Source organism: Cuculus canorus, chromosome 21, assembly GCF_017976375.1.
Source record: "Cuculus canorus isolate bCucCan1 chromosome 21, bCucCan1.pri, whole genome shotgun sequence".
Lineage (NCBI taxonomy): Eukaryota > Metazoa > Chordata > Aves > Cuculiformes > Cuculidae > Cuculus > Cuculus canorus.
In genome coordinates, this window is record NC_071421.1 from 8180451 (window position 1) to 8192578 (window position 12128).

General features: G+C 65.1%; 1 protein-coding gene across 9 annotated transcripts; it reads left to right on the top strand.

Moving 5' to 3' along the window:
• RAP1GAP (RAP1 GTPase activating protein) lies at nt 1-10635 on the top strand. Of its 9 annotated transcripts, none has more exons than XM_054086091.1 (21): nt 1-89; nt 1706-1918; nt 1990-2037; nt 2118-2156; nt 2270-2455; nt 3273-3367; nt 3450-3528; nt 3605-3658; nt 3736-3819; nt 3893-3993; nt 4071-4200; nt 4787-4942; nt 5025-5096; nt 5172-5258; nt 6926-7060; nt 7782-7850; nt 7920-8029; nt 8108-8182; nt 9387-9480; nt 9547-9628; nt 9713-10635. In XM_054086091.1, exons 3-21 carry the CDS (start codon nt 1999-2001, stop codon nt 10048-10050), a joined length of 2025 nt encoding a protein of 674 aa, XP_053942066.1. In that variant the 5' UTR covers nt 1-89; nt 1706-1918; nt 1990-1998; the 3' UTR covers nt 10051-10635. The 9 variants fall into 9 exon arrangements, 8 of the variants coding, with proteins under 8 accessions (XP_053942066.1, XP_053942069.1, XP_053942071.1 ...); XM_054086094.1 differs by having other exon boundaries at nt 40-89; nt 1830-1918; XM_054086096.1 differs by having other exon boundaries at nt 57-89; nt 1830-1918; nt 1995-2037.
• Nucleotides 10636-12128: the final 1493 nt, after the last annotated feature.

Here is a 12128-nt window from a genome sequence, read left to right on the forward strand (position 1 = left end):
CCCGTTCCCGCCGCCCCGGCCCCGCCCCCCCGTGACGCAGGCGGTGGCTGCGGTCGGCGGGGCCCCCGCTCGCTCCGGTACCGGCCCCGGTAAGTGCCGCACCCGGGGCTGCCCGAGACCCCCGAGCGGGTGTCACCGGGGACCTTCAGCCGGTACCGGGGGAGGGGGGGGGGAGGGGGATGCTCGGGGCCCGGGGGGGGTACCCAGCGCCCGGGATCCCTCCGATCCCCCCATCCACTCCCCAAATGTCTCCCCCATGGATGCCCCCACCCGCTCCCCCCGAGTGGCTCCATCGCATCAATTGCCTCCCCCCAACCCGCCCCCCCCCCGCCCTGCCTTCATCATCTGCCTCCCCCGGGCCCCCATCCCGGTCTGCCCCCCCCCCCCCCCCATTCCCAGTCCCCCCAATCTGCTCTCCACGTCCCCCCCAAACCTGTCCCCCTATCCCAGGGCCACGGTCTGGTCCCCACATCCCCCCAACACCCCCTCCTCCCATCCCAGTCCCCCTATTCTGCTCCCCACATCCCTCAAAGCTGCCCCTCCATCCCAGTCCCCCCAGTCTGCTCCCCACATCCCCCCAACCTACCCCCCATTCCAGCCCACCCAGTCCTCTCCCCACATTCCCACAACCGACCCCCCCATCCCACTCTGCCCAGTCTGCTCCCCCCCCCTCCCCATGCCCTATATTTGGGTCACTCCCCCCATATTGCTGGGTGTGGGGTGGGGAGCACTAGGGGACCCCCCCGGTCCCCCCCAGCCCCACCGCCCGCTGGGTTCACACCGCAGCCCGTGGGGGCACCGGGACGTGTTTGCACGGGGACCCGTCACGTTTGCACGGGGACAGGTGACATTGGCGCGTTGGCACCACGGTTGGGTTTGCACGGGGAGCAGCGGCGTTTGCACCAGGGTCGGGTTCGCCCCAAGGATGGGTTTGCGTGGGGACCCGTCACGTTTGCGACCGGCGTTGGGTTTGCACCAGGGTCGGGTTCGCCCCAAGGATGGGTTTGCACGGGGCCGGGTCGTGTTTACACCAGATGGGGTTTGCACCACCAGCGCTGTGGCTGCACCGGGGTGGTGTTTGCACAGCGATGGGGCCGCTTTGCACCAGGGGACAGGTGACACTGTCGCATTTGCACAGTCGTGTTTGCACCAGGGTGGCGTTTGCACCAGAGTTGTGTTTGCACCAGGGTTGTGGCTGCACTGAGCAACCCTTTGCACCACGGTTGGGTTTGCACCAGGGTCGGGTTTGCACAGGATTGGGGCTGATTTGCACCAGGGTCGGGTTTGCACCAGGGTCGATCACGTTTGTGCCCAGTTGTGTTCGCACGGGGTTGGGGCCGCTTTGCACCAGGGTTGTACTTGCACGAGGCTCTCACCCCACCGGGGTGTGTTTGCCCCGGGGGAGTGTGTGTGTGTGTCCCATTTACCTCACGGGTGCATTTGGCCTTTGGGTATATTTGCCCGAGAGGGGTCCCCTTTGCCCCCCGTTGTCCCCCTTTGTCCCCCTTTGTCCCCCTTTGTGCCGCCCCCCCCGGCGCTGTCCGTGGTGCTGCCCGCGCGGCGCCGCCTCCCGCCCGCAGAGGGCGCCCTGCGGGGCAGGGGGGGAGCTGGGGGTGCGATGAGTTTGGGGGGGTCTCAGCAGCCGCCCCCAACCCCACCCCCAATCCTCTTCTCTCCCCAATCGGTGAGCTGCTCCCCCCTCCAGCTCCCGGCAGCGAGAAAGGCGGCTCTTGGCGTGCTGCCATCAGTAGGCTTCAGGGGTAACGCCGCTGCCCGAGTGCTGGGCGTCAAGGCAAGGAGCTGGGGGGGAGTTCTCCTCTCCCCCCCAGGGAGCGCCATGGACCCCCCTGGACCTCCCCGAGCCACCTAGACGTGTCCCCAACTGCCACCACCACCCCTTTGACCACCCCACTCCAAGGTAAGCCCCCTCACCCAAGGGTGCCCGTCCCAAGGCAGGGTGACGGGCACCCACAGCCGCACCTCCCGCAGGGCAGCAGGATGGCCCAGCAGCGCCACGGCGTCCCCCCGCCGCTCAAGGTAGGCATTGCTGGGATGGTGGCACCCAACCAGCACCCATGGGTGCACGCATGGCCTTCACCCACCCCATTGTCTTGCAGACGGAGGAGGACTACATCCCCTACCCCAGCGTGCACGAGGTAGAGCGCCCGCTCCCTGTCGGAGATGGGTGCAAGAGCGGGCGAGCGGCTGGAGGGGTTGGTGGGTGGGTGGGTGGCCGAAGCACTCACCTCGATCGCGGTGCTGGGTGCAGGTGCTGGGCCGGGAGGGGCCGTTCCCCCTCATCCTCCTGCCGCAGTTTGGGGGGTACTGGATTGAGGGCACCAACCACCAGCTGAGCGAGGCGCCCGAGTCTCCCCCCACCCCAGCACCCAGCATCCGGGCAAAGCTAGAGGGCAACCACACGGCCAAGATCTACCGCAAGCACTTCTTGGGCAAGGTGAGGTGCTATGGGTGCTCCAGCTGTGAGCGTTTGGGGTGGATGGGTGCCCCATGGAGGTGGGTGGGCATGGAGACCCCATAAACTTGGGGTCATAAAAATGAGCGCTTGTGCGTATGGGTGCTCATGGGTATGGGTGTGGGTATCTACGGGCATGGGAGACCCATGGGTGTGAGTGGTCATGGACCTGGGTGCTCATGGTCATGAGTGAGGGTATCTACGGGCATGGGAGACCTGTGGGTGTGGATACTCATAGACATGGATGTGGGCATCGAATATCCGTGGGTGCTCATGGGCATGGATATGGGCATCGACAGACATGGGAGACCCATGGGTATGGGTGCTCATGGCATGTGTGTGCGTGGACACGGGGCCTCCATAACTATGGGTGTCATGGCTATGGGTGTCTCATCACACGTGTGCGATCACGCAGGTGCTCCGTAGGTGGTGGCGTCTGTGGGTGTGGGTGCTCACGGACATTGATGCTCCATGGCGATGGGTGCTCAGGGTCCTAGATGCCCCGTGGCATGGGTGCTGGTGACCATGGGCATGGGAAACCTGCCAGTGTCCGTAAGACGAGGGGCCCACGGGCATGGGTGCCCATGAGTATGGGTTCTCCATAGGTGATGGTATCTGCAGATGTGGCCCCTATGGGGATAGGCGCTCCATAGGACTTGGTGCCTCCAGGCAGGGGTACCCATGGACATGGGCGTCCCACAGATGCGATGCTTGCGTGTGTGGGTACCCCATGGTGTGGGTGCCTGCCAGCGTCAGCACCCATTGGCGCGGTTTTGGGTGCTTGGCCCCTTCCCCACAGGAGCACTTCAACTATTACTCCTTGGACCCGGCGCTGGGCCACCTGGTCTTCTCCCTCAAGTATGACGAGCAGGAGCATCTCCACCTGCTGCTGCGGTGAGCAGGGTGCCAGGGGGCACCCATGGGTGGTAGCTGGGGGTAGAGGTCCACCCTGACCTCTACCCCCCTTCCTCTGCAGCACCCGCGCCCGCACCCTGCATGACGTGGTGCCCATCTCCTGCCTGGCCGAGTTCCCTAACGTGGTTCAGATGGCCAAGGTGGGTGCAACACCTCCAGCAGCACCTATGGACCCCAACCCTGGACCACCCTTGACATCACCTATCCTTCCCACAGCTGGTGTGCGAGGACGTCAACGTGGATCGCTTCTACCCCGTGCTCTACCCCAAGGTGAACAGGGTGCAGAGGGGGACCATGGGCACCCATGGGTGCCCCCCACCCAACCTCCACCCCCTCCTGACCCCTAGGCGTCCCGCCTCATCCTCGCCTTCGATGAGCACGTACTCAGCAACCACTTCAAATTTGGGGTCATCTACCAAAAACTGGGGCAGGTATGGGGTGGGGGGGTGAGGGTTGGGGGGGGGTCACGGGTGGGTGCTGGCACCCATGCCCACCCCACCGCAGACCTCCGAGGAGGAGCTCTTCGGCACCACGGAGGAGAGCCCGGCGTTCACCGAATTCCTCGACGTCCTGGGCCAGCGGGTGCAGCTGCGGGATTTCAAGGGGTGCGTGGTGGGGTGCTGGGCGGGGGGCACCCACGGAGCCCAGGTTCAGGGTGCCTGTGTCCCCTCCCCGTTCCCAGGTTCCGGGGAGGGCTGGATGTGACCCACGGGCAGACGGGCAGCGAGTCGGTCTACTGCAACTTCCGCGACAAGGAGATCATGTTCCACGTCTCCACCAAGCTGCCCTACACCGAGGGGGACGCCCAGCAGGTGGGGCACCCACGGGTGCTGGAAGGAAGGGTTTGGGGGGCTCTTGGGGCACCCATGGGTGCAAGGGATGGTGGGGCACCTATGGGTGCTGGAGTATGTCTGTGGGGTGCAGGAGCTGGTGGTGTCCATGGGACCAGGGGCTTCTGGGGTACCTTTGGGTGCTGGGGTTGTCCATGGGGTGCAGGGGTTCTTGGGGCACCGTTGGGTGCTTGGGGTGTTCCTAGGGCACAAGGGCTCCTGAAGTGCCTTTGGGTGTTGCGGGTGTCCATGGGGTGCAAGGGTTCTTGGGGCGCCCTTGGGTGCTGGTGGAGCATCCGTAGAGCACCCCTGGGTGCTAGTGGGCATCTAAGCACAGCACCTATGGGCATCCATGGGGCACAAGGGCTTGTGGCACACCCTATGGGTGCTGGGGGGCATCTATGGGGTCGCAAGGGGCTGACAGAGCACCCGTGGGCGTTGGGGGGGGTGTCTATGGGATGCAAAGCTGCAGGGGCACTCCTGGGTGCTGTGGGGCCATCGATGGGGCACTGCTTGTCCCCCCTTTTTCCCCCGCTGTGATCACCCATGTCCCCCCCTGTCCCCACAGCTGCAGCGGAAGCGTCACATCGGCAACGACATCGTGGCCATCGTCTTCCAGGATGAGAACACCCCCTTCGTCCCCGACATGATCGCCTCCAACTTCCTCCACGCCTTCGTGGTGGTGCAGCTGGAGCAGGGGGGCTCCCAGGGGACCCTCTACAAGGTACACCCTTCCCTCCTTGCCTCAGTTTCCCCATCCCCACCTGAGATGCTCTGTCACCCCTCACCCTGCCCACCCGCCACAGGTTTCCGTCACCGCGCGTGACGATGTGCCCTTCTTTGGGCCACCGCTGCCGGACCCTGCTGTCTTCAGGAAGGTGAGCACCCATGGGTGCTGCTGGGGGGGGGTCCCAAGGTGGCACCCACCCAGGGCTGCCCCTCGCCCCCCACAGGGCCCCGAGTTCCAGGAGTTCCTGCTGACGAAGCTCATCAACGCCGAGTACGCCTGCTACAAGGCCGAGAAGTTCGCCAAGCTGGAGGTGGGTGCTGAGCGCGGCGGCGCTGAGGGTGATGGCAGCCGGGGGGGCGCCTGCGGGGGCTGCGCAGGGCGTGGGGGCTCTGCCTGCTGTGGGGCACCGGGCCTGGGCTCAATGGGGGTGTGGGGCACAATGGGGGTGCTGGGCATGCAGTGGGGTGAAATTGGGGTGCTGGGCACAATGGGGGTGCTGGGCATGCAGTGGGGTGCAATGGGAGCACTGGGTGCAATGGGGATGCTGAGCACACAGTGGGGTGCAATGGGGGTGCTGGGCAGAATGGGGGTGCGGGGCATGCAGTGGGGTGCAGTGGGGAACTGGGCACAATGGGGGTGCTGGGCACACAGTGGGGGTGCAGTGGGGGCGCTGGCGCAATGGCGGTGCTGGGCACAATGGGGGTGCTGGGCATGCAGTGGGGTGCAATGGGGGTGCTGGGCACACAGTGGGGGTGCAGTGGGGTACTGGGCACAATGGGGGTGTGGGCACACAGTGGGGGTGCAGTGGGGCACTGGGCACAATGGGGGTGTGGGCACACAGTGGGGGTGCAGTGGGGGTACTGGGCACAATGGGGGTGTGGGCACACAGTGGGGGTGCAGTGGGGGCGCTGGGCACAATGGGGGTGTGGGCACACAGTGGGGGTGCAGTGGGGGCGCTGGGCACAATGGGGGTGTGGGCACACAGTGGGGGTGCAGTGGGGGCGCTGGGCACAATGGGGGTGTGGGCACACAGTGGGGTGCAGTGGGGCACTGGGCACAATGAGGGTGTGGGCACACAGTGGGGGTGCAGTGGGGCACTGGGCACAATGGGGGTGTGGGCACACAGTGGGGGTGCAGTGGGGGCACTGGGCACAATGGGGGTGTGGGCACACAGTGGGGGTGCAGTGGGGGCGCTGGGCACAATGGGGGTGTGGGCACACAGTGGGGGTGCAGTGGGGCACTGGGCACAATGGGGGTGTGGGCATGCAGTGGGGTGCAGTGGGGGCACTGGGTACAATAGGGGTCCTGGGCACGCAGTGGGGGTGCAATGGGGGCACTGGGTACAATAGGGGTCCTGGGCACACAGTGGGGGTGCAATGGGGGCACTGGGCACAATGGGGGTGTGGGCACACAGTTGGGGTGCAGTGGGGGCGCTGGCACAATGGGGGTGCTGGGCACAATGGGGGTGCTGGGCATGCAGTGGGGTGCAATGGGAGCACTGGGTGCAATGGGGGTGCTGAGCACACAGTGGGGGCGCTGGGCACATAGTGGGTCTGGGGGTGCTGTGGATGTGGGTGCTGTGCGTGCAGCGATGCTGTACGTGTGGGTGCTGTGCACGCTGCGGGTGCTGCTGTGCAGAGGAAGGGCCGTGCCTGCAGCAGGGGCCTGCGTGAGAGTGCAGCGCCTGCTGTGGGTGCTGTGCCTGCAGGAACGCTGGGGGGGGGGGGGGGCATGTACCTTGGGTGCTGTGCATGTTGTGGGTGCTGGGGGGGTGCTGTGCCTGCTGTGGGTGCTGTGCCTGCTGTGGGTGCTGTGCGGGCACCCTGGGGGGCAGATGCTGCGGGTCCTTGGCAGCCTGGGTCCAGGTGGCACGTTGGTGCCAGGGGGTTCCGCATGGGAGGGGGGTGTGTGGTTCGCAGGGGGTCCTAGGGGGGGTCCCGGGGTGCGGTGCCCGCGGTGCCCGGGGTTTCCCCGCAGGAGCGAACGCGAGCGGCGCTGCTGGAGACGCTGCACGAGGAGCTGCAGGCGCGCAGCCAGGCCATGCTGGGGCTCGGCCCCGACGAGGAGCGCCCCGACAACGGCGCAGCCCCCGGCTTCTTCGAGTCCTTCAAGGTGGGGGGCAGGGACCGACAGGGCACCCTTGGGTGCTTTGGGGTGCCCGTGGGGTGCCCAGGGATGGGCAGGGCACCCCTGGGTGCTCGGGGCTGTCTGTGCACGAGGGCTCCTGGGGTACCTTTGAGTGCTGGGAGACGGCCGTGGGGTTCAGGGGTTCTTAGGGCACCCTTGGGTGCTAGTGGGCACCTATGGGGCACAGGGGCTAGCAGCATGCCCTATGGGTGCCGGGGGGTGTCTGTGGGTTGCAAGAGCTGCAGGGGCACCCCTGGGTGCTGGGGGGGCATCTGTGGGGCACAGATTCTGCCCTACCCCTCGCCCCCCGGCTCTGACCACCCTTCTCCCGCCCCAACACTCGCCCTCCCGGCCGCCAACGCCGAAACCCGCGACGGCGCCAGCCCGAGCGTCCCCCGCCTTGGCCACGCCCCCCGCCTAGACCACACCCCTGCCCGCAGTGGCCACGCCCCCAGCCCAGCCAATCAGCGCGAGTCCGGTTAAGGCCACGCCCCTTTCTCACAACACCACGCCCAGCCATTGCCCGCGCCCCTTCGCTAAGCCACACCCACACATAAAAGCCACGCCCCCACGAAGCCACGCCCCCCGCATTGGCCGCAGCCCCGTTGGACACGCCCCCTCGCCCCGTTCCCCCGCCGCCCCCCGCCCGTTCCCCCCCGCTCCCCCCGGGGCCCCCCCGGGGCCGGTGACGCGGTGCCGCCCGCAGTCGCTGCTGGTGCCCGGGAGCCGCCGGGGACGCCGCGGCAGCGCCATCGGGCTGGGCTCGGTGGAAGAGGTGGGTACCCCCGGTACGGACCCTGCCCCTCTCCCGGGGTCCTTTCCCCGGTTTAACGGCGCCCCTCAGGCGCTGCTGGTGCCCGGGAAGAGCCCTTCGCGGCGGCGGCCCGGCCCGCTCGGCTCCCGCCGCTCCAGCGCCATCGGGATCGAGAGCATCCAGGAGGCGCCGGGCGGCAGGTGAGCGGGGACCGGGACCGGGACCGGGACCCCCGGCCCCCCCGGGGCCCCTCACCGCCCGCCGCCTTCCCCGCCCAGGGACGGCCCCGCCGCCGCCCCCGAGGGCGCCTGCTCCGCGCACAGCTCGCCCGAGAGCCGCCGGCACCGCGACAGGTGGCGCACCGGGGGGGGCACCGGGATGGGAGGGGGCAACGGGATGGGAGGGGGCACCGGGATGGGAGGGGGACACCGGGATGGGAGGGGGCACCGGGATGGGACGGGGACACCGGGATGGGAGGGGGACACCGGGATGGGAGGGGGCACCGGGATTGGGGTGACAGTGGGGGGGCGGGTTGCACTGGGATTGGGGTGTGTGTGACACCGGGATTGGGGTGTGACACAGGGATTGGGGTGACGAGGGGGGGTGGTGTGGCTCCGGGATGGAGATGACACCAGGATTGGGGTGACACCGGGATGGAGGTGACAGCGGGATTGGGGTGGCACCGGGAGGGGGGTTTACACCAGGATGGGAGTGGCACTGGGATGGGGTGACACAAGGATGGAGGGTGACACAGGGACAGGGGTTGGACAGGGACCATGGGCGGCACCGGGATGGAGGGGGTGACACCAGGATGGGGAGGTGACACCAGGACAGGGAGTAGCACAGGGTGGCATAGGGATGGGGGCGGGGGGTGAGGACACTTAGTGGTCTGGACACAGGGTGGCACGCGGTGAGGGTGGCACGGAGCCGTGGTGGCATGGGGACAGGTTGTTGTGGTGACAGGAGACATGCGATGGCATCGGGCTGGGACACGCCAGGGATGGGGTGGCACGAGGACGGGACATCATGGGGATGGGATGGCACAGAGAAGGGGTGGCACGAGGATGGAACATCCCAGGGATGGGACATCTTGGGGATGGGATGGTGTGGGGGTGCGGTGGCACAGGGATGGGACAAATTAGGGATGGGATGGTGTGGGGACGTGGTGGCACAGGAATGGGACAAATTAGGGATGAGATGGTGTGGGGACGTGGTGGCACAGGGATGGGACAAATTAGGGATGGGATGGTGTGGGGACGCGGTGGCACAGGGATGGGACAAATTAGGGATGGGATGGTGTGGGGACGCGGTGGCACAGGGATGGGACAAATTAGGGATGAGATGGTGTGGGGACGCGGTGGCACAGGGATGGGACAAATTAGGGATGGGATGGTGTGGGGACACGGTGGCACAGGGATGGGACAAATTAGGGATGAGATGGATGGGGACGCGGTGGCACAGGGATGGGACACCTTGGGGATGGGGTGGAGTGGGGACGCGGTGTCCCGGGGGTGCCGTGGTGCCAGCCGGGGCTGCTCGGGCCCTGTCCCTTGCCAGGCCTGAGAAGCCGGAGGCGCCCGATTTCTCCCGCTCCTCGTCCAGCGCCAGCAGCTTCGGCAGCGCCACGGAGGAGCCCAGCGAGCCGGGACGGGTACGGGGGTGCTGAGGGGGGGTCCTGGGGGGGCAGCACCCCTTTGACCTCCTCCTGCCCCCTCAGGAGAGCCGCTCGCCCTCGGGGACCCACCGCGACGCCTTCCCTGACACCCCCTGGCCGGATGACCCCCCCGGGACCCCCCCAGGTAGTGCCTCGCTGGGGTGTTGGGGCCCCCCCATGGGGCTGGGGGACCCCCTGGCATCCTTACAGCCCCCCCTTTTCCCCACAGGCCGCCGCCCCCCTGACCCCCCCTGCCCTGAGATCAAAATCCAGCTGGAGCGACCCCCCCCGAATCCGGTGAGGCTCTGCCGCCCCCCTCCCAGTGCACCCCAGTTTGGGGGCACCCATACTGGGGGGCACCCACTGATGTCCCTCCGCACAGGGCTCGTAGTCCCCCCGTCACCCCGGGGGGGTCATCGCCAGCCCCCCCCTCTTCGTGCCACCCCTGTGCCAGGAGCTGAAGCCATCATCCCCGGGGCAGGATTTGGGGGGACCCCCCCAAAAAATCGGGGGGTGTTCCCCCCTCCAGACAATCTCTGTCACCCCAAATACCCCTGGGGGGGGTGACGCACCGCACAGGGCCCCCCCCCTCCCCTGAGACCCCAACACTGCGTGGGGGCCCCCCCAAAATGAAAAGCAGCTCCAACCTCAGCATCACCCCCCCAAAAAAAAAGAGAGGGGTTTAAATCCAGGGCAAACCCAAAGCGGGGCTCCCTCTTTCCCTCCCCCCTTTATTTCAAGGGAAAAAAAGCTCTGGAATGGGTTGGATGCTGGAATTTGGGAGGAGGGGGGAACATTTTTTCAAGGCCCCCCAAACCGTGTTTGTGTTTCCCATGAATCCTGTATAAAATAAAGGTTTATTTATCGCTACAGACGGGGGGCGTGGGGGGGGCCCCGATATCTGGGGGGTTCCCCCAAACCCCCAAGCATCCACGAGTGTCTTAAAACCACCCCAAATCCACCTATTTGGGGGTCACTTACCCAAATTTGAGGCTTTTTGATACCTCCAAGCTGGAAGGGAAAAAGCTCCAGAATGGGTTGGATGCTGGAATTTGAGGGGGGGTGGGGGGAAACATTTTTTTCCAGCCCCCCCCAAACCGTGTTTGCATTTCCCATGAATCCTGTATAAAATAAAAGTTTATTTATTGCTACTGACGGGGAGATGTGGGGAGTCCCCAATATCTTGTGGGGTCCCCAAAGCCCCAATTGTCCTTGGAGGGCAGATGGGCTTAAAAACACCCTCGATCCACCTGGTTTTGGGGGTGACTTACCCAAATTTGAGGCTTTTTGATCGCTCTAAGCTGAGTAAAGCCTTGCTTTGATTTTTCCTTATTTTTAGGGTGCTTCATGTACCCTAAGATGTGGCGGGTGGTGCCCCCACCCCCCAAAAAAGCCCCCTTTCTTTGGTCCCGGCAGCCAACCCGGCGTCGGCAGCGGCATTTGGCCGGCAGCCCCGGTGGCCACCGGCTTGATGCCAAATCCCCAGCCAAGAAAAAAAAGCAATTCCCCCCCCCCTCCTTCCTGAACCCCCAAAACCACAAAGCACCCCGGGAGCGGTTAAACATAGCTCGGTGGTGCCGGATTTCTGGGAAGCCCCAGCGCCGGGGCACGGGGTTGTGGTTGGTGCTGGCGATGCCGCTGCTAAAGGATGCTGAGCAAAGTGGGGGTGTCACAGTCCGCCCCCCCAAAATCCAGCGCCGCTCGGCTCAACGCCTGCGCCCCAGTTTGTTGGTTAATGAGAAACCGGAGCAGGGATTGGTTTGTAAAGTGGGTAAATAAATAAAAGAGGGGGGACTGGGGGGATTTGGGGGGCTGGGGGGGAGATTGGGGTGCCTCGAGGGGGTGGGTTATAAATGGCCAAGGCAGGTGGGGGGGTGTGAGGGGCTGTGTGCGTGGGCAAAGTGGTTATTTGTGGTGGTTGCACGTGGCGTTTTGCACGTGCATGGGGGGATTCGATGTGCAAGGAACCATTGGCGCAGTCACCGGGATTTTTTTGCGTGTGCGCAGTTGCATTTGGATGTGCAAGGAATGATTTGTGTGTGCATGGTGGCACTTGGACGTGCAAGGGACTGTTTGCACATAAATGGTGCAACTTGGACGTGCAAGGCACCGTTTGCACACGCACTGTGGCATTTGGATGTACAAGGAACCATTCACACGTGCACAATGGCATTTGTGGGTGCAAGGCGGAAGGTCACTGTGACATTTGCACACATACAGTAGCATTTGGTGCGTGTAAAGTGGCATTTGCACAGACAAGGAGCCTTTTGCTCAGCTCGGGCAGCATTTGCACACGTGTGATGATATTTGCACATACACGGTCGCATTTGCACATGTGCACAGTGGCATTTACACAGGTGCAGAGTGGCACTTGCACGCACACGGTGACATTTGCACACAGGCTCGGTGACATTTACACACACAGTGACATTTGCACACGTGCATAGTGATATTTGCACACACAAAGTGACATCCACATGTGCACAGTGACCTTTACACACACACTCACGTTGACTTTTGCACACGTGCACGGTGACATTTGTAGACAGACAGTGACATTTGCACACGCAGAGTGGTATTTGCACACTTGCATAGTGACATTTGCACACGCGCGGTGACAATTGCACGCTCAGAGCCCCATTTGC